This window comes from Montipora foliosa, chromosome 11 (genome assembly GCF_036669935.1).
Source record: "Montipora foliosa isolate CH-2021 chromosome 11, ASM3666993v2, whole genome shotgun sequence".
In the NCBI taxonomy this organism is placed as follows: domain Eukaryota; kingdom Metazoa; phylum Cnidaria; class Anthozoa; order Scleractinia; family Acroporidae; genus Montipora; species Montipora foliosa.
In genome coordinates this window covers 23,594,436-23,615,009 of record NC_090879.1, presented here as the reverse complement: position 1 = coordinate 23,615,009, position 20,574 = coordinate 23,594,436, and the positions used below count along the sequence as shown (strand labels likewise).

Sequence of the window (20,574 nt, the reverse complement as noted above, 5' to 3'; positions counted from 1 at the left end):
TTGATGATAGTTGATGATAGTGAATGATAGTTCGTGTTCAAACGTGCGTGATAGTTGAAACTATCATCAACTATCATCAACTATCATGACCGTTTGAACGGGCCTTTAAACGCCGAATCGCTCACTTTATATAGTTCGTCTGATTGCAAGATAGCAAAGGAGAAAGTTTATTGGAGAAAGCTCTTGCTCATATCAATAGATCACTAATCAGCCGTAACAGTGAGACATCAAGGTTAAATTTCATACTTTCGCCTTGATCGACGTCTCTCGTTATTGTACAGGAGTATTTAATAATACAAAAGAAGTTTGGTTTTGGTTTTCTCTTCTGAAAAAATTCAAGAAAACTTTCAATTCAGTTTGTTAATAGAGGCAGTCTTCAAAAGAATCCTTTTCAGACCTTTGAATTTTTCTTTGTTCTAACACCTATTTTTGAACCTTTCATGTCTTGTTGAAGTAGCTGAACTAAAAGAATCAACACATCTTAAAAAAGGCCTTTACATAAAATATTCTGCATAGGCTATTATACTATGTATACTGTGTACTGTACTATGCAATGCCTCTAAATATTTTGCCATATAATAGGCAAACCAAAAAGTTCCGAATTTTTTGGTTTTTTAATGATAGATGTCAAGGTTCAGAGAGACCTGTTAACAGTCTCACCGAGTCACCCCCAGGCTCTTTCATATCTCCACTTCCACTCTGGGTGGGGAGATGAAAAAGCCTGGAAATAAGGTTGACCAATCAAATTTTCTTTCAAAACGTTTGACAATGGCACCTAGTTTGAGGAAGTTTTTTTTATGGAATAAATCAGAAAACTGGCAATTATGTTTACAAGCGGATAATTTATCGCATCAAGTGTAAAAATCACCTTTTTCAATTCACATGTTGCATGCAGAATCAAGGGCTTTCCTTGTTATGTTCAACGTTTGCAACAATCAGCCTTTTATAAAAAACATTCTTTCACTTATTCCTTGAACAGAAAGACTGGTCTGTCAAACAAGCATTTTTTATGATTTTACTCTTTTATTTGATTCAATCAATTGACTTAAATCCAATTACCAAAAAGTATACATTAATTTGTATGAAAATTTGAAGACAGAATCATATTGTAAATAAGATTGACTAGCAGAGAGATAATTTGTTATATTTTAGCTCAGAAGGCATTAAATAGTGAAATTTTCAGAAGAACTCCTTTGCACTGGTTGAAAAGGGTTTTGCATCCCTGAATTTGCCACTGTCTTCATTTGAATAGAAATAAAAAGTAAAATAAAGCAAATCACAAATGAAACAACAGGCCAATAATTATATTAGTTTTAATACTACACACTGAGATTTATCACGACCCTCAAGGTCAGTAGTCCAAGTTGGAGATTTACATGACAAAATCATTTAGAAGCTACACTAGTTGTAAATAATTGTAAATAAGAACAAACAACGACAAGGTACTTTGTAGTGTCAATAATAAGTTAGTTGCAAGTATTGCGGATGTATAAACATTCTTACAAGAGGAGCAACGAATAATTTATTTGCTCCCAAAGGGAGAATAAAATCATTGATGATTACTAAACTTGAACATGATTTTTTTATGAAAATTTTTTACTTTGTCTTTACAAGACAAGTCTCTCATTTCCTTGCTTTCAAGAGAACAGTGATCATGAGGGACGACTGTTGCGTGACAAGGCATATCTCAAATGGGACCTGCTTAGGAGAGAGGTCTTTCTCTTCAGGGGCTTCACATACAAATTTAAAACTGCATGAACCCATCGTGACAGTGAGTCACATGTGGAAAAAAGGTATTATGTGGCAAAGGAGCCAAAGCAAATGCAAATTTCAAATTACATGACCTTGAAATGACATTAGAGACTGTTTCACTTTCGGAACCCTGTTCTTGTCAATTGCAGTTTGGTTGGTTTCATAATGTTAAAAGCCAACTTATTCACACCCTTAACCATTTGCTATTTTTGCTAATAATATACATGAAAAATTTACTCGATTCTGATTGGCTGAGAGCAGTGCAGTTTAAGTGTTACACAGTGCAAAAAGTGTAATTACACACCAAAATTCTGGATTATGATTGGCTAATAAACAATAAGGTTTGGTCAGAACCAATCAAATATTTTGTTTTCAAATCATGCACACACGCCCTGGATGGTGCAATTTATGGCACAATTTTTCCCTAATTGCGTGATACCAGAAACCCATAAGGGTTGAAACGTGTAACGCGCGTTCACAGCTTCCGAATATTCAGTGCGAACTTAATGGTTGAATGTTTCAGTGCTAAGTACCATATTTGGAAACCCCTTGCTCTTGTTGTTCCAAATATGGTACTTAGCAAATTGAATATTCAGAAGCTTGTTTCCCAGCACACAAGGGGCCGTTACACGTTTCAACCCTTAAGGGTTTCTGGTGATACACATGCGTTTCTTCTCCTTCACCATCTCGAATTTTTTCATGTATATTATTAATAAGTAATCACATGATTTTTGTCATGCAATTTGGAATAAATAAGCACTTGTAAATTTTTTCAAAGACTACAAATTGCAATTTTGGTTGTCTTTGAAAAAATTTACTTACAAGTGCGTATTTATTCCAAATTGCATTCGAAATCATGCGATTACCAATACAAATCCCATACTTATATTTTCACTTTGGAGGTTATTTTCATTAAAACAATAAATATCCATGCAGTTCACTCAAGCATGATGCAGTCCCAAGAGTAATTAAACTTGTGTTCTTATATGTAAAGAACCCCCCAAAATGTATTGCTTTACCAGACTGGGAAAATAGTAGTGTCACCCTTGAGACAATAAAAGCAGCAAATAAAGGTAAGATTAATTTAATTAACCCTTGAGGTCCCCAATGAGAAAAACACTAGAAATGTTATTAAGTACTCACCACATAAATGGAATATAATGACACACTGCATTCTCCTATAGATGTGGAATGGAATTTTGGGTGGAACAATGGTTAAATACCGGTATATTAATAAGGTCAATTTCCAATCGGACAATAATTACTACTGTCAGTCAGTCAGTCAATCAGTCTAAAAACGTGATTACTTCCAGGAACACCCGACATGGTAATTTTGTTACTTTGACAAAGATTTCTGGGATAGTCCAGTATAATTGCATGTTCGATCCTATTGTAAATTGACCACTTTCATAAATAGACGCGTTCACGCTCTTGATTGCATCGTGGGTAATCAGGGCAACACGGTGGGAAATTCAAAGGTTTGTATGGAAATTCAAAGCAAAATATACTGTACATGACTCTACTTTATAGACTTTCACCTTCATAAACCAAACAAATAAGTTCATGTTCACAACTGAGATGAACTAGACTTAGTATCCATTCTTTGGAATTTCTAAATATTGCTTTTTTTGTTTCCATACATCCTCTGTAATTTTGTACCCTTGGAATTACAGGAAATGTATAGCAGAAACTCTTTTTAATAACATAATTTCTGCAATATCCATTCTCTCCAAATTTATTCTGCAGCACCTTTGAGCGCTTTCCCTCTGTTTGGAAAATAAAAAACCCAAAATTGCATATCATGAATACTTTTCATCGTTTTGAACTTCCTTACAAATCTTTGAACTTTTCTCCATCTTGCCCTGATTACCCATGATTCACTCAAGAGCGTGAACTCGTCTATGGTGGCGACCTCTAGGGGCCGATTACAAATTGAGCCGAGCGAAGTTTGAGTTTACGTTACTGTCTCTCTATCTGCCTTTAAAATTACTAAAATTAATTAATGTGAAAGAGACGTCATAAAGGAAGAACGTTGCCAAATATGCTTACCTCTCTTAAAGCGGACGAGCTCGAAGATTTCGTCTGGAAATAGCACATTAGTTTTGTGGAAAGGTGCACATTTAAAGAAGTAGCCGATTGCGCGTTCTCGACGAGCAACCAGTTGACAACCTTTCCTATGCGTATTTATCCTACATTTAAAGTTTCCTATCAGCTGTCACTTGTATCCCAGGTGCTCCAAATTCGGTCATCTCAAGGAGGTCGAGAACTCGTGCGAGATCGATACAAACAAATCGCCCGCCGTTTCAGTGTTTGCTTGGTATCCGCGCATTGATGTTCATGAGCAAAGGGAATAGAAGAGAGGAGAGAGGAGCAAGGTTACCGCGGCCCTTTCGATGTTCCATTTTACGATGTCTTTGTTCAGTTTCAATGAATTCCCTCGATGGCCAGTTTCACAATCTTAGGCTGCGGTTTCATCTTCGAAGGAATTTCGCAACAAGTTCTTTGGGCGGCCGAAAACAGATGAGAAATGGTAGACCAAGGCAACGTACACCCCTCCTATGGCTTAGTCTTTTCTCGCCAAAATAAACCAAAGGAGACCCATACAGCCAAGATGTCAGTCAAGACAGGGTCGTTGACTTATTTATTGCTTTTCCTATAAATCCTAGTGGTTAAATAGTTTTACAAGTTACGGTAAGGCTACAAGTAATTGATTTCATTGCTAGCCTAAATTCGGTATTTTAGCGGAAGCCTGTCAAATTATGCTAATTCTGAAAGCACGATTCAGCAGACGACAGCGACATCAAAACGGCACTTGCGCTCCCTAATAAGACAGCAAAGCGATCCAACTATGAAGTAACCCCAACTTTTACCAATGCTTACCTAAAAGCCTAGCCTAAACCTAACGGGATCTTTGCTGACGTCATTGTATACATTGAGAGCGTTTTCAAATGACGTCACCGCGGCCGTGTTGCTGTTCCAAAACAAAGAAATGGTGGCCATGTGATGGTGTGTACCAAACTAATCCTCCGCGAATTGAACTTTATTTTTATGCAAATACTTTCTTTTTTGTTTCAGTAATCCAATATGGCTGCTGGTCACGCGAATGCAAACGCTCTACACATACATGTAGGAGGTTGCCCGCAGAAGGCGTCATGTTATTTACAAATTGACTTCAAAAGGTAAAAGAACTTCTTAAACTTAGTTAAATCTCCCATTTTAAGCCTCAGTTTTAGCTGATAACTAGCCAGTTATTATTGGCTGGAAAAAGCGCTTACGATCCCTTACGTCCCTTTTTAAAATCTCGAATTTTCAAAACATCATTGCTCAGAGATTATCTCACGCTTGGGCCATATCGCGTTCAAATTTTCAGAGTTAGCAATTCCAATATTAAGTACTTTATTATCGGCTGACTAATTAGAAAAAGATAGCTTTGTGCTAATAAGGCGAAAAATATAAACAAAGATTCTCTCATAGTGTTTAAAAATAGAGTAGTGGTAGTCAGGAGAGCTAGCATAGTAAGATAATGGTTTGACACTTGACTATTTTTTGATGTTTCGTTCAAGACTTAAGCACCAGCCGAAACGTCTTGAACGAAACATCAAAAAATAGTCAGTGTCAAACCATTATCTTACTATTCCCTCATAGAACGATAATGATTTTGTTGTTGAAGCAGTAAACAGACTTCGGCACCATAGCTCTGTTCCGCGTCGTTCCGAGAAAAGTCGCTTCGTTCCACACACAACTTAATTTTTTCACAAAAAAACACTGCCACTGATATAAAACTCCATAACTTCGAAATCATGTTTATATCAGACCAGCTGTCCGAAACTGTTAAGTTTTGAAATTCACGTGTAGTTAGAATTACTATCTTTCTCCCTTCCTATCGAAACAGCTGTATATAAATTAAAAATTCTTTGAGGTGACTGTTAAGTCGCTGATATAAAACTCCATAACTTCGTAATCATGTTTATATCAGACCAGCTGTCCGAAACTGTTCTCATCGTGTTACCTGATATACCTTTTAGGCCAGCTTGAGTTGACTAAAATTAAGTTTTGAAATTCACGTGTAGTTAGAATTACTATCTTTCTCCCTTCCTATCGAAACAGCTGTCTATAAATTAAAAATTCTTTGAGGTGACTGTTAAGTCGCTGATATAAAACTCCATAACTTCGAAATCATGTTTATATCAGACCAGCTGTCCGAAACTGTTCTCATCGTGTTACCTGATATACCTTTTAGGCCAGCTTGAGTTTACTAAAATTAAGTTTTGAAATTCACGTGTAGTTAGAATTACTATCTTTCTCCCTTCCTATCGAAACAGCTGTCTATAAATTAAAAATTCTTTGAGGTGACTGTTAAGTCGCGTACGTAACAAACATTATCCTGTAAGTTGTGCCCGCGTGGTCAAATTGTGGACTTAAAGATATAAGGAGACAGGATTACGGGATGGGATAAGTTTCATATTTCCTTTTTGGATACTTGGCAGGAAACACCTTACCAAAACCGACCGGGTTCCAAACGTAACATACAATGACTGAACGCTAACGTTTTACAGTCATTTCGCAACCAGGGAAACTCGCAACCAACCAACTCGCCACCAAAATTATATCAAGCTTCCAGAAACAAGTGTACTTTGACTGGTCGCGAGATGACTTCGACCCTGGTAACCAACAGAAACAAATGCACTTGGCTGGTAGTACGTAAAGGCGGAGTTATACAAGAATTTGGTAGTATCTATGAACCGAGCTCACAGAAGTAAATTGGCAGTTCTCGGTGGATCAAAAAGTTCGCAATTCGCCTTAGGGTCAACCCCTCGTTTTGTCAAAGGGCATTAAGGGTGTTGCAAACAGGTCAGTGTAAAACGCAGACAGCAGACTGCAGACTGCAGACCAGGGGTAAACTGCAGACTGAGGTTATAACGTAACTGTTGAAAAAGCCCAAACCCCTTAGAAATGCTAACCTTAGGCCTAATTAGGCCTAAAACAATATTTAGGCTTAACTGTTAGCATTTCTAAGGATTTGGGCTTTTTCAACAGTTAAATTATAACCGCAGTCTGCATTTTCCCCGCGGTCTGCAGTCTGCAGTCTGTAGTTTGCGTTTTACACTCACCGTGTTGCGAACACCAATCAACGTAGTACCACTAAAAACTAACCCCAAGAAATATGATAATTAAATATTTTTTTCACTCTACCACCGTTGACGAGTAAGAGCAAAAAGAACCTTGTGAAAAGTCGTTAGTTTTGAACGGGATATCAAGTTTCAAGAGTAATGTCAACACTCTGAGATAATCTAAAGGAATTTTATACATGTACTGTCCCACTGAATTTATAACTGCTTCACGTGCAAGAAACTGAATTAGGAGCTTGGTCAGATGTTACTTCTGCTTCATTCATCCAGTATAGAATCTTTAACAGAACTGCAAGCAGAAGAAAAAAACAAGAAATTAGGCCTGAGACAGAGAAAAGTAACGAGAGGAAAATTACCATTTTGGTTCGTTCTCTCTGTCGATCTTTAGGTTTGAAAAACTGCACCAGGAGTATATAACCCGGATAAGAAAAATAAATAAATCTCTTCTTCATTCCATTCACCGGTGAACAGCGACCTTTAGATTGGAGTACATGGATGGCTACGAGTTCGAATTATGCTTTTGTACATTATGCTGGCATTTTTTCGAGCATTTTAGTGAGGCAAAAGCATTAAGCATTATTCAAGCATTTTAGTGGCATTTTCCCCCAAAAAAAAAGTTTCAGAGAAAATGAAAATTTTACGACAAAACCGACAAGAACAATCCTTTAAAAGAAGATTACAGTGAAACACCACTTGTGTTGCAACACAGCAACAACGACTAACTTTCCGTGACTTAAATATCAAATACCATCTATTGTTAACTTATCATACTACATCTGTGTTGTACATATTCGTTGTTACGAAGCTGAGCCTTCATTTCTTTTACTTTTGGAATTAACAACATTCAAATTTCACTGACAGCCTTATCACCCTATGTATAACGAGCATTAATTGAGCATTTTAGTAACTTTTTTTTTTTTGGGGGGGGGGGAGGTGGGGAGACCAAGCATTTTAGTGGGGAAGAAGGAGCATTAAAATGGAGCATTTTAGTGGCAAAGTAAAAGCATAATGTAAAAAGGCCTAGTACGAATTCTCAGTTCTGAACATACATACATACATACATACATACATACATACATACATACATACATACATACATACATACATACATACATACATACATACACAATTGACCACTCCCCATAGGGGCTTTTCAGGGCCAATGAACACAATCACGACAGAACAGTGACATTCAACAACAACTGTTAAGAATCCCAACTGGCCGGAGGCAAGCTAGTTGGCTATTCACAAGTGCAGCTATTAATTAAGAAGTTGAACCAGGGACTACCAGGAACAAATTCGACCAGTGACCAGGACCTGCCTTGAACCCGGGATCCCCGGATCTCAAGGCAAGCGCCCTAACCTCTGGGTCGCACTGCCGAACACGCGCATTTCTAGAATTTTCGTTCTTTAAACCTAATGCGCGTGCTCAGCACAGAAAACTCGCACTCGTACGTAGTCGTTCTCGTACTCCAATCTGAAGGTCGCTAATAGGGACCTTTAGATGGGAGGTCGTGCACACGACTAAGAGTACGAGTTTTCCGTTTTGAGCACGCGCACTTCGAAAAAAATCCGGCGTCCAAACCATATGCGCATGCTCAGTACGGAGCACTCGTAATCGTAGTCGTCCTCGGATCTAAAGGTCCCTCATCCTCTCAGTACAATTGCGATAGGCTCCATTTTCCGACAATTCCAGTGCTAGCAGTTGTCCCACGAACCAATTTTAATGGTCTTAGCTCCCACGAGTCTCCTACACAGGACTGACCTGTAGGTCGGTCGTAGAGCATCCAAACTACAATTAGTAGTCGGGAGGTCGTACTGTAGGTTCGACTCCTGCAAAGTAGCACTCGGACTTTTCCCATCAGCACCTACAGCTCAGTAGTAGAGCATCCGAACTAGCAATCGGAAGGTCGTAGCTACGACTCCTGCAAAGGAGCACTCGGATTTTTCCAATCATCCCCTATGACTCAGCGTTAAAGCATCCGAACTAGCAATCGGAAGGTCGTAGCTACGACTCCTGCAAAGGAGCACTCGGATTTTTCCAATCATCCCCTATGACTCAGCGGTAAAGCATCCGAACTAGCAATCGGAAGGTCGTAGCTACGACTCCTGCAAAGGAGCACTCAGATTTTTCCAATCATCCCCTATGACTCAGCGGTAAAGCATCCGAACTAGCAATCGGAAGGTCGTAGCTACGACTCCTGCAAAGGAGCACTCGGATTTTTCCAATCATCCCCTATGACTCAGCGGTAAAGCATCCGAACTAGCAATCGGAAGGTCGTAGCTACGACTCCTGCAAAGGAGCACTCGGGTTTTTCCGATCATCCCCTATGACTCAGCGGTAAAGCATCCGAACTAGCAATCGGAAGGTCGTAGCTACGACTCCTGCAAAGGAGCACTCGGGTTTTTCCGATCATCCCCTATGGCTCAGCGGTAAAGCATCCGAACTAGTAATCGGAAGGTCGTAGCTTCGACTCCACCAAAGGAGAACTCGGATTTATTTCCGAATATTCCCGAATCTTATCAATAATGGTTTAGTCATACATAGACAAGCGAAAAGAAACGATAAAACCCGACGTTTTAGAGTCCGCATGCTGCCACTCCCTATTGTCAATTTCTGCGCAAAATACTGCTTTAAATACTTGTGGCATTTTCATACAGTTAACTTTGAAAATGGCGTCGTGAAGACTACGAAACGTCGGTTTTTAACGCTTATTTTCAGTCGCTTGTCTGTCCCCGACCCACCATCGAAAAATAACTCTCTTCATTTGATAACGAGTCGTGAGATAATCAAGACCTGCTGCCACATACCTTCCAGCGCTTACCGCAATCTAAACAGAGTACAAAGGTTGTCATAGGTTCGTCAGCACTTCGAGTTTGTAGCTGCGTGTAAGTAGTTCTTCGTTTACCGCACTTTCCACATTTAAAAAGATCTGTCTCTGTTCCTTGGTTTTTAGCCACCTGTGCCTCACGGATGCTTTCCTTTGCACACTCCTGGCGAAACTTTTTCATTTCATCGCTTGCCATTTCCTGCGAAGAAGAGGACAGTGACAGTGATGGTTTTTTTCATTGCGTTACCATCTGTTCCAGGATCTGAAGGTGCCTTAGTTTGCCGCTTTTGTTACGAGACGACATAACATCTGACATATTAAATGTGTTCCTCCTTCAGAAAGGCTCCTCACATATGAAGTTGATGATGATGATGACGACGATTACAAAGGCCAGAACAATGACACTTATATTCTAAGAATACCATCAATGTTATGTAAAGCAGGGTTATCAAGACGTGCTGGTTTCTAAAAACGTGCGAACCTTAATAAGAGGTTTTCACGTGAATTCATCGCCGCCATGTTGGTGGACGAAAACAAAAGATCTCTCATTAGCTTCTCTTGTTCGTCCACCAGAAGTCTTGTTTTCCCATTTCCCACGTGAATTCATCGCCGCCATGTTGGTGGACGAAAACAAAAGATCTCTCATTAGCTTCTCTTGTTCGTCCACCAGAAGTCTTGTTTTCCCATTTCAGACCACGTGATGTCACTCTAGAGAACAGTTCCTTTCAAATGTCGTCTTATGCGCGTGCGTACGTATGCATAGCTTATGAACAAACAAAAGGAAAACTCCCTTGAGAACATCACGTGGTCTGAAATGGGAAAACAAAACGTACAAGCTGAGGTCAATACAGTCGCCCTTGCGACTGAATTTTTTCCCTTTGCGACTACAATATCTGGAGGAGTCGCATTGAAAATTGCGACTTGTTTTCACCTTCGTTCTTTCCAAATAAAAGGTTTAGAAAGTTGCCACTTTGCCAACATGAATAAAGAAATGAAAATTTAAAGTTGTGTTTCTCGCAAACAATTTTTTATTTCAATCTGAAGATATGGGGCACAATTATAGCATAATTTAGCTCGATCATTCGCCATTTTCAGCGGTTTCTTTACACACAAGTACTGCGGGCCCACATTTTGTTTTGTTTAACCGCTGGCGATACAAAACAGCGCGACGACTTCACGACTAATTTGTCGTATCTTGTCTCAAAATCTTTGTTTTTATGTCACTGTTCAAGAAAAAAACCTTTTCAATCATTAGATACCCGAAGAACAGAAGGCAGACTGGAATACAATTTAGAGCAACCGATTCAGATTCTGGAGCCGCTGGATTTAACAGTACCTCTGTTGGCATTGTGGCAAATGTTTCAGGGGAGATCTGCCCAGACAGGACTTTCAATTTAAGGAGAGGATTTTTAGCATCACGCAGATTGTTGACTCGACTTCTGACACGCTGCTTGTACTTTGCGTTTGCGTCTTTGAACTCCTGAAATATACCTACAGAAGGTCAAGGGTCACAACACAAAAAGCGACAAGATTGATTGTATCATGGCGCTGGTTTGCCAAAACATAACAGTCTATGTTAAAGTCAATACAAACTTAAATACTGGACTAGCAAATTGAGCACGGTACTAGCCAAACAAAATATGGAAACATATACATGTATGTGCAAATATACGTACAATTACTTCTCCTTGAAGTATAACGTTACAACATACAGTTTAATTACTTGTAACGCAATTGTAATGTATTTACATGTACCTACGGCTGGAAATCAGCTTCTGTTGTGTGTGGCCAGCGTAGTTCAATAAACCTGTTACTTACTTATAACACGTCTGCCTGAGAGACGGGGTTTGAGACCTTACCACAAGACTTCACTGTGGAAAAAAATTATTTGTCTAAAAGCTGTTTTTATCATTTTGTCCAGATTTGTAGACAATCATGTTATGATTTCCTTTTTTTCACTTTTTTATAACCATTCCCTATTAAGGGTAACTCCCAAAGATTTTACTGTCAAAGACACAATGGCTTTACTTGTTAATAAAGGCCAGTTCAAGGGTGAAGCGGTTAAAGGGGCCGTGTCACGCTCTTTCGGTCAAAACTTCAAAACACTAAAATATGTCTGTGTCACGCAAGACCAAAAAATAATGGTGTAGTTTTGTTGCAAATAACAATTAAAGTGCACTGAAGCTATTCTTTGTAATTTGCATCCATGGATGGAGAGGAAGGAAATGGATTAAAACTTGAAAAAAACGAGCCAGTTTTTTCAAGTTTAGAGATGGTGTCCCCAGAGTCGCTAAAAATAAATACTACTAGCTCTTTGTGCAATAAATACAATTCATATCTCATCTTTAAGTTGTCAGGAAGGTTGTACATATGAGCTTAAGGACGTTCGCGCCCAAAACGTTCCCACCTACAGATTTTTCTTGCCAAAAAGGCAAAAAAAATGGGGGGTCACCGTGCTCGTTATCGAGATCATGAGGTGCATTTGTGGAAGATTGCGTTACTTTAAGACGATCTTAGCTTACAACTGTCAGCAAGAAAAAAGCTACATGAGTGAAATTTAGATCAGGTAAACGTACTCAGTTCAACATAACTAATATAACTAAATTAACCTTTGCAGCTGATGTCTTTTTCTGAGGTGAAATAGACCTTAAAAAACGATACATCTTAGTCTAAGAAAGAAAACTTTGGTCGCAAGAGAGCATAAAAGGCCAAATATTTGTAACTTCTCACGTACAGATTTTTTTTGTTTTTTGTCAAAATGGACAAAATCAAGAAAGGAAGTGATATACGGAAAGAAAAATGGGGGTCACCGAGCATTCAAGAGAGTAAAATCGCTGCGAAGTTCTCAAAGCGATTGTTTATTCGCACTGTCACGCCATTGCGTGACATTCCCAAGAAGACCTGGGTCCACAGCTATCCCATGATGGCACATACTTTCATGTTTCATTCTTGTGGAAAATTTTTGCACCCTTAGCATCGTGTTTACCTGCGTGGTCTACGATGAATGACGTGTGCGTGACATGTGCGAAAAGATGCGCAGTAGCAATGGGCGCCAACGTCCTTAAGTACTACCAGAAACCCATAAGGGTTGAAACGTGTAACGACCCCTTGTGTGCTGGGAAACAAGCTTCTGAATATTCAATTTGCTAAGTACCATATTTGGAACAACAAGAGCGAGGAGTTTCCAAATATGGTACTTAGCAATGACAGATTCAACCAATCAATTCGCACTGAACATTCGAAAGCTGTGAACGCGCGTTACACATTTCAACCCTTATGAGTTTCTGGTACTACTATAAACAACCGCAGATACACTGTAAGCCGCACCCCACGATAAGCCGCACCCTGAATTTAGCAGCTCAAACTTTGGAAAAAACGTTTTTTTTGAAAGAAATCACAACAAATCCAAAGTCGAGCCTTTAGAAGTCTTCGTCATCTACTGTTCATAGAACATAAACTCACTATTAACATTGAAACGGGCAAAGTCTTACCCACACTCTTAGCACTTTAATAAATTATAATGAACATTGTTTTGACCAACTTTGACATATGATTAATCTTTTTCTGGTATTTGATGAGAGGAATTTCTTCATTCAACACTGTTTTTTGAATTGCAACAAGAATGTGAGTGGAACGCTCATGGCTTAGTAACCAGGCATTGGATCGGACGCGAAGATGGAAAACTGGACACCGGAAGCAGCCTTTTTCAAACGTTCCCACAAATAAGCCGCACCCCTGATTGGTAATTTGAATTTTTACTCAGTTTTAACCTAAAAACAGCAAATTCAGCATGACAGTGCACCTTTAATTACTGGTATAATTGTTCAGAAAATTGTTTATCAGTGATATTCAAAGGATACATTCCTCACATGCAGCAGCAAAGTCTTCAGCACTAATTGCTGCAAAAGAAAATAACAAATTATTTCAAGCAACCTCTTCGTCCTGTCTAGGCCTTTTTAGGCACCACATGACTGTTACACAATTGAGAGGAATAATGTAAATCATCATGAGGAAAATAACGCAACCAAGGACAAAACTGAATCTACATACTTTGCTCAAACTCAACTTCCACCTTCAGAGAATCAACCATCATCTTCCTACACTTGCCCCGCACAGAGTTATCAGTGACCTTTGGGGGTGGGAAAGTGACCTCTTTGTTGTCCTTAGGGGTAGAGGGAGCAGATGACGATGACTTGGTGCTTTGTGCTGGAGAACTACTCCGACTTGATTTGTCACTGTTTGGAGTCTTCCTATCTCCATTTTCCTCGGATTTTCCACCACCTTTTTCTTTATCTTGAAAAGAAAAATACTAATGCTGTAGCAGGCTGGTGTTGTACAGACAACCTTACAAGTGGCAGTTCTAGAGTCCTTAGTTAAGGGCTATTTGAGTAAAAGTAAAACTAAACTATGTGTATGTGTAGCGGGGGTGAGTTCCAAAATACATAAGCTGAGGTACACTGCTGGCAGCTGGCTTAGAGCTATTCAAACCCCGGCTTAAAGTGATATTATGATCAAAAAACCCAATCTTTTTTACCTCTGTGTTAACTAAACACTAAGTGAACCAAGTTATAAGCCTTAATTACAGTAAAATACCACGAAGAAGAACCTAAGATTCAAGAACCTGCTGGCAGAAATGTGACATTTTAATACTACAAACTATAAAACCCAGTTTAGCCAAGAAAAATCAACAGGTTCTTATATGAAATATGCTGAAATTTGGCCATAATATAGACTTTTACCACGCCAATATAGTTGACAAGGCAGTGCTGAAAATATAACGTAAAATGCAACAATAGAGCTTCCTACATATCATATATACATGATACATGTACATATAATGTATACAACCATTATTGAAAACTGCATAATTACATGTATCTTCTTGCTGTTACCGGTAACCTAGTTTTGTTAGATTTTTGGTAAATAAAAGCCTATTATGAAGGACAAACATCATTTATAGCAATTTCTTGTAATCAACAACAGTATCCTTCTTCATAGAAATTAAGATCCTAATTAAGCACCTATTTAGCCTAAACTTCCAATAAGTACTCCAAACTACAAGAATCAATGTTGCCAAACATCAAAAATTCTAGGTTCTTCTTCACAGCATTTTACATTGTACTGTATTTCAAAAAGACACTTCTTTATTTTAACTGGAATTTTTCTATTTAATGGTCTGCCAATACTATCTTTAAAATCTTCAGAGAGCTAGATTGAGGAGAAAATAACTTCACAGACTCAGTAGTTTAAAAATGCAATGCATTTGTAAGTGACTGAATTAATACATGATGCAGCACAGGAGTTTCAGGCTTTCAGATTTTAAACTTGTGTTTTGGATACATAATAAACTGTGTTTACTTAAGTAGACAGCCTTTAGATAAAAATCAAAGCTCAAGTTTTTTGCCAGGCAGGTGTTTAAGCATAACACACTTTCAAATTCTGAAGGAAAAAACTAAGTGATTTTTTGATCATAGTATCACTTTAAAACTAATCTAAAACAAAACACAGCAAGCTACAATGTAATGTAACTATTTAAATGAGTGGACCAGGAATGTCAAGAAATTGGCAACAGCCTTAGAAAGATCATTTATGGATAGATTTTGTGCTATCAAAATTTCATTAATTTTAATCTACCAACTTTCAAGTGTTCCAGATAAGTCTTATGTGAATAGTATTGCACAAGAATCTGGAGGCATTAAGCTGGGATCAATACCAGGGTCTGGTCTCGACATACTATCTGGTCTGTGTCATTTAATTCCTTGAGTACTACATTTTGTCTAGTTTTAAATGACATTTTTTTTTTAATCTAAGATGAGTATCTTATCTGAATCACTGTCTTATGCAACAAATTTAACCTTACCAGGTAAAAGTTTTTTCCATGATTTAATCAGTGTCTTGGCTTGTGTTTGCAGATCTGCATTTTTGCTCTTTTTTCTCAGCGTGTTCACTGACATGCCTATTCTTGTCTTCTGGAGAATTTCTAGCGTGATAGGAAGATCTTTCAGCCTTTTTAAGAGATCCACAGCACTATCAGAATCCATCTGCATGCATAAAAAATTCAATTAATCAATGTTAATAAATGATACAGCCAACATGTAGGTTCTATAAATATTTTTTTCTTGCTCAAATGGTTCCTGTCCTTTCAAAGCACCATTTTGATTGGCATCATTAATTTAACTGACAGTCCTAGGACTCAATTTTTGCATGTTAATTGTTTTTTATTTTGTTTTTTTTTTTGTTTTTTTTTTGCCAACAGGAAGTGTACTGTGAGGCAATTTTCAAAACAGAGGCTACAGGATGTCAGTGGTTACATTTTCCTGATCCTAAAGCCAGTTTTCCAGATCAATAGAGCAAGTCAATTTATGACCAAGAAAAATAAGAACAATAACAGTCAGGACATTTACCACAAACTACAATTTTATTCAAGATACACAGAAGGCAAATAAAAAATTACAGTGAAACGAGAAACAATAACTATTTATCTTGAATATCGTGATAAATACACAGAAAATTACAGTACAATAATGTTGATTTATGAAAGATAAAAATTCCACTGTTTAAACCAATATAATTTTCACAAAATTAACCAGAAAATATATAAAAACTTGTTCAATTTTTTTCAAATAATAAGAAACTAGACAATCCATGAGCATACACTGGGTTGCCTGTGGTATGTGTTACGCAAAAACAGAAGGGCTGAGTTGGGTTGTATTGAACTGCAGCGTCCCAGACATTTTTTCAAGTCGGGGGAAATTAAGACCATTTAAGAGGTCACCCAGAAGTCGTGCCAGCAGAGGTGTAGTAGTGCTATGGTAGAAGTCTTACGTAAATAGCCCGCTGAGAAGACATGTGGTTACTAGCAAAGTACTAAACCCAGAAAGATTGAAGATGTTACTCAGATCAAATATGTAGAAATTAACAACCTCTTTCCATCCAACTCAGTGAAACTTTCGATTACAAGCTTGATAGAAACTCGTCTATTCCATCTTATCCTTGCTTTGACACTGCAATGATTAATTTACCCATTTATAATTAAAATTTTCCATGAGTTTCTAAAGGCGACCAAAAAATTCCATGACTTTCCAGGCCTGGAAAATGAAATTCTTAAATTCCATGACTTTCCAGGTTTTTCATGACCCTTACGAACCCTGTAATGTCAGATAGGAAAATGCAAGAGACGATATCACAAACATGCAGGCAGTGGAGATCAAAAATGCTAAAATTTCAACCACGAGTTCCCCAATGGACAGTTGGAGTATCGAGGACTTTAAAGTTTACAAAAGAAACCATGTATTGCATAATCAATGTTCTATTTACAATGATGATATAACTGTTCAATTTCTGTGGCAGGTTTCCGTCAATTACAAACTCTTGAAACTGAACAAATCAAACTGCTGAAACTGGTTACATGTACATTGTAACTTAAACTACTGACTCACAACCATTCAAAAACGTGCTATTACCGTATTTACCCGCGTATAAGTCGATCCTGTGTATAAGTCGACCCCCCATATTTGATGGCAAAAAAAGCAATTTCTTAATTTCTATGTTCAATGTTACTGGGACACTAATATTGTATTCTTCGATTTCTGGAAATGTGGATACACAAAAAAATCAGGGCCTCAAGCGCTTAATAGTTTTGTGGTTCAGCAGTTGTTGTATATGTGGGCATTTTGTCCTTGAGTTTCGAAAAAGTTCTCAGAAAATCAAACATGTAAACCTCAAACTAACCTGTTTCATTGTTCAACGATAGAGGGATTTAGAGGATAAGCACAACATCACAGAAGCAAGAGTCAATCTTTGAAAATACCTTGCGAACGATACGAAAATGATCAAGGTTTAATTGGTCCTTGACTTATAATTTCTCACGTGACAAACACAACAAAACTCATAAACCAAACAATACGAAGTGTGCAAAAGCATTTAAATCAGCCAGGTTTGTATAAAGAATAAAAAACACTCATTACCAACCAGCATTTTCACACAACACGAGTGACACTGCTTGCACGCAAACACGAGGTATTGCGCCAGGTTACTAAGCCGTTGAACGATTGCGTTTGTTTGAAGAAACAGAAATGCCTTTTAGAGCTTTCCCCCTTTGGAAAACGAAAATTTCCAGTGTCTGTTTCATATTTGTGCTTGTGAGTATCTTCAACATTAGATTTGGACAAATCCTTTTTCACTTCAACTGGAATTGCTTACATTCATTTTGAAGTCCTTTGTCATTCATTTTTAAGTCAAGATTTTGTCGGCTTTTGTCCACTGCGTTCGTTATGCTCAAGACAACATTATTATGTTGATTTTGAATAAATTACTTAACTGAAACTTGGCTCAAAATCTTTGACCCGTGTATAAGTCGAGGGCGATTTTGGAGCTTCTTTTGAGGCCATAAAAGGTCGACTTATACACGGGTAAATACGGTAACTGAACTGAACCTTAAGCTTATTTCACTTAAATGAATCCTTTCAAAATGTCAATCAAAGTTCTGTGCATTTCCTGCAATTAATTAATCATGCAATCAGTTCTGTTGCGGTAACACCCAAAAAGCCACAGGCACACGCTTAGAACTATGGGATACCCTGGCAGCTCCAATGCTGTGTGATTGCATCTCAATACAGCGTACATAGTGCGGAGTTTCCTAATGCATGGGCAGCCAAGCAGTCATCAGGGCAACCAAATTTATGTGTCCAGTCGCCCGACTTTTGAAACAGGACAACCTGGAATTTTTCTCAATTTCGAGCACTGCCCCCAGTCCATGGAATACACCAATGGACTACCCAAATGGATTACCTCTTAAAAGTACTGTTTTTCGAATGAGTACTATTGAAAGAACTAAATTGATTATATACTTACATCGTACATTACACATAAATAATGTTTATTTTCGTCTGCACGGATACATGCGACTACACATAAATCCAGGAATTGCACGGTCAGTCCTACTTCACTTACATGAAGTAATCGTCCATCACAACAATATTTTATTATCAAAAGGTAACCTTTTTAAAATGAGTGCTTAGACTTAAATACTGTTGATCAACATTGCTTAACCCTTTGATACCCAAACCGGCCCAAACCAGCCATACTTAGTATTTTACTCTGTCTAGGGCCAGACGATTTTACTCCTCAATTGGAAACCCCCAGGAGTTAATGGGTTAAAATGGGTTGTTTGGCATAAGCACCAGTTGAGATATTTTTAGGGTAGTCCATTTGGGTCATCCATCGGGGTACAGCGTTCGTACTCTTAAGAGTTTTTCAAATTCCATGACTTTCCATGACCTTTTCCATGACTTTTTTCCGGTTTTCCGTGACCTAAAGTTTAGCTGCCTGGAGTTTCGAAAATTGTCAATATTGTCCTTGTTTTTGGGGTATTTTCTGAAATAACTCATCTGCATTTTATTTTTTCCTTGCTACCACTTCTGCAATAATTTACATACCACACATAACTATAATTTTCCATGACTTTCCATGACCAACAATTAAATTCCATGACTTTCCAGGCCTGGAAACTGAAATACTTCAATTCTATGACTTTCCAGGTTTTTCATGACCTGTACGAACCCTGGGGTAGTCCATAGACTGGGAGTCAGTGTTTTGTCCACCATCAAGGCCAGAAGATGAATAGGTTCAACTCTTTCTGAGGAGCACTTAGATTTCTCCCAAGTATCCCTAAGTCACTATCAATTACAATGTTTCTCAATATAAGCGTACACATGTAAGTCTCAAGCTTATATGGCTGAGCACCAGTGTTCACTATGCTGACTGTGCTGTAGAATCGATCAAGTCTCACGAAATTTGGGAAAATCAAATCAATGGTTGGTTTATTGGACGAAGAGATGAGGGTAACCAGAGTGTCCCACAAAAACCTACCGACACAGAGAAGAGAACCAACAAAACATTAACAACCCATAGTAATGAATTCAATTTTGTGCCATGGGGATTAGAAGGGAAGTGTTATCACCTGAGCCAGTCCTCTTTCCCCGAAGGAGCTTGTAACAAATTAGGTCTCCGGGTTTCGGTCTCCAACCTTGTTTGTGCCTTACTAAGAATGTCCTCGCGAATGTGGAAAAGCGTATTGTTTGTTTTGTAAGAAAAAAAAAGGAAAAAACCTTAAGACAGGATTGTCGAACCTATTTAAGAGGAAAATATTACATTTTGAGGAGTCGTAATTGGGTCCTACAAGCTTTTGTTTGCATTTTACAAAACTGACCGGTCAAAACATAAACATACGTGGCTCACCGTTCCTTCCTCGCCGACAATTTTCTCAAGCTGCTTGCCGATCTTAAAAACCTCTTCTTCAAGATTCATTTTTATGCCTCGACCCCAACGAAAGCGTAAAAGCAACGAAACACATGGACGAATTAGCATTCGCGCCACAACATGGCCGACATTGGAGCGGAACAAGGTAACTATGCTCTATGAGCCCACGTATATAGGACAGCAGATACCTCCATAGTTGGTATGTACTTCGAGTAGTCCTTCGAGTAGGTGTCTTACAGCCTGTTGAAAATGCAGGGAGCTTACATCAGTGGATAAGTTATCTATGCGGAACAACACAGTACACAGAAATCAATGAAAAGGAATCTCAAACAGCGCAGCTAGCTAAGCTGAGTATGGAGGCCCACAGCGATCACATTTGTCCAAGTAAATGACTTTAAAGAATCAGTGGATGCAGGTAAACTAAGGAATGCCGTTTGCACAAAAATACTTCTTGTCATTTACAAAACTCATCATTAAATATGGGCAAATGGAAAACCAGAAAATCGGGAATCCGGAATCGGAATCGGTAATTTCCAAATATAAATCTCAGTATTCTCTTATTTACATTATACCCTTGGCTTAACAAGAATTATGAAAGGCCA

General features: G+C 38.3%; 2 protein-coding genes and 1 long non-coding RNA gene across 10 annotated transcripts in view; 1 reads left to right on the top strand and 2 right to left on the bottom strand.

The window, feature by feature from the left end:
- Positions 1–1,567, top strand: part of LOC137976250 (regulator of G-protein signaling 19-like) — a 29,474-nt gene extending 27,907 nt beyond the window's left edge. For all 6 annotated transcript variants that reach the window (XM_068823545.1, XM_068823542.1, XM_068823546.1 and 3 more), the window contains one exon: positions 1–1,567. This exon is cut by the window's left edge and continues 1,206 nt beyond it. The gene's annotated coding sequence lies outside the window, so the exon portion shown is untranslated.
- LOC137976253 (uncharacterized) overlaps positions 1–4,047 on the bottom strand; it is a 38,303-nt gene extending 34,256 nt beyond the window's left edge. For all 3 annotated transcript variants that reach the window (XR_011117730.1, XR_011117732.1, XR_011117731.1), the window contains exons 1-2: positions 3,802–4,047; positions 2,896–2,930 (exon numbers count right to left, since the gene is read on the bottom strand). This is a non-coding gene — a long non-coding RNA (uncharacterized lncRNA). The remainder of the gene's footprint in view (positions 1–2,895; positions 2,931–3,801) is intronic.
- Positions 4,048–4,376: 329 nt separating this feature from the next.
- Positions 4,377–20,116, bottom strand: LOC137975570 (transcription elongation factor A protein 2-like). The gene is made up of 7 exons (XM_068822688.1): positions 19,952–20,116; positions 15,573–15,753; positions 13,763–14,005; positions 13,573–13,611; positions 11,049–11,203; positions 9,693–9,911; positions 4,377–7,170 (listed from the first exon to the last, which is right to left on the bottom strand). The coding sequence occupies exons 1-7, from the start codon at positions 20,078–20,080 to the stop codon at positions 7,162–7,164; spliced, it is 975 nt and encodes a 324-aa protein (XP_068678789.1). The 5' UTR covers positions 20,081–20,116; the 3' UTR covers positions 4,377–7,161.
- Positions 20,117–20,574: the final 458 nt, after the last annotated feature.

Bases quoted from the DNA above. Each gene is read 5' to 3' on its own strand.
- LOC137975570 (XM_068822688.1), bottom strand. From the start codon at position 20,080: ATGCTAATTCGTCCATGTGTTTCGTTGCTTTTACGCTTTCGTTGGGGT. The intron at 15,754-19,951 runs GTGAGCCACGTA...TTATGCATGCAG, and splicing joins TTGTCGGCGAGGAAGGAACG to ATGGATTCTGATAGTGCTGT. The intron at 11,204-13,572 runs GTATCCTTTGAA...GACCTTCTGTAG, and splicing joins TGCTGCTGCATGTGAGGAAT to GTATATTTCAGGAGTTCAAA.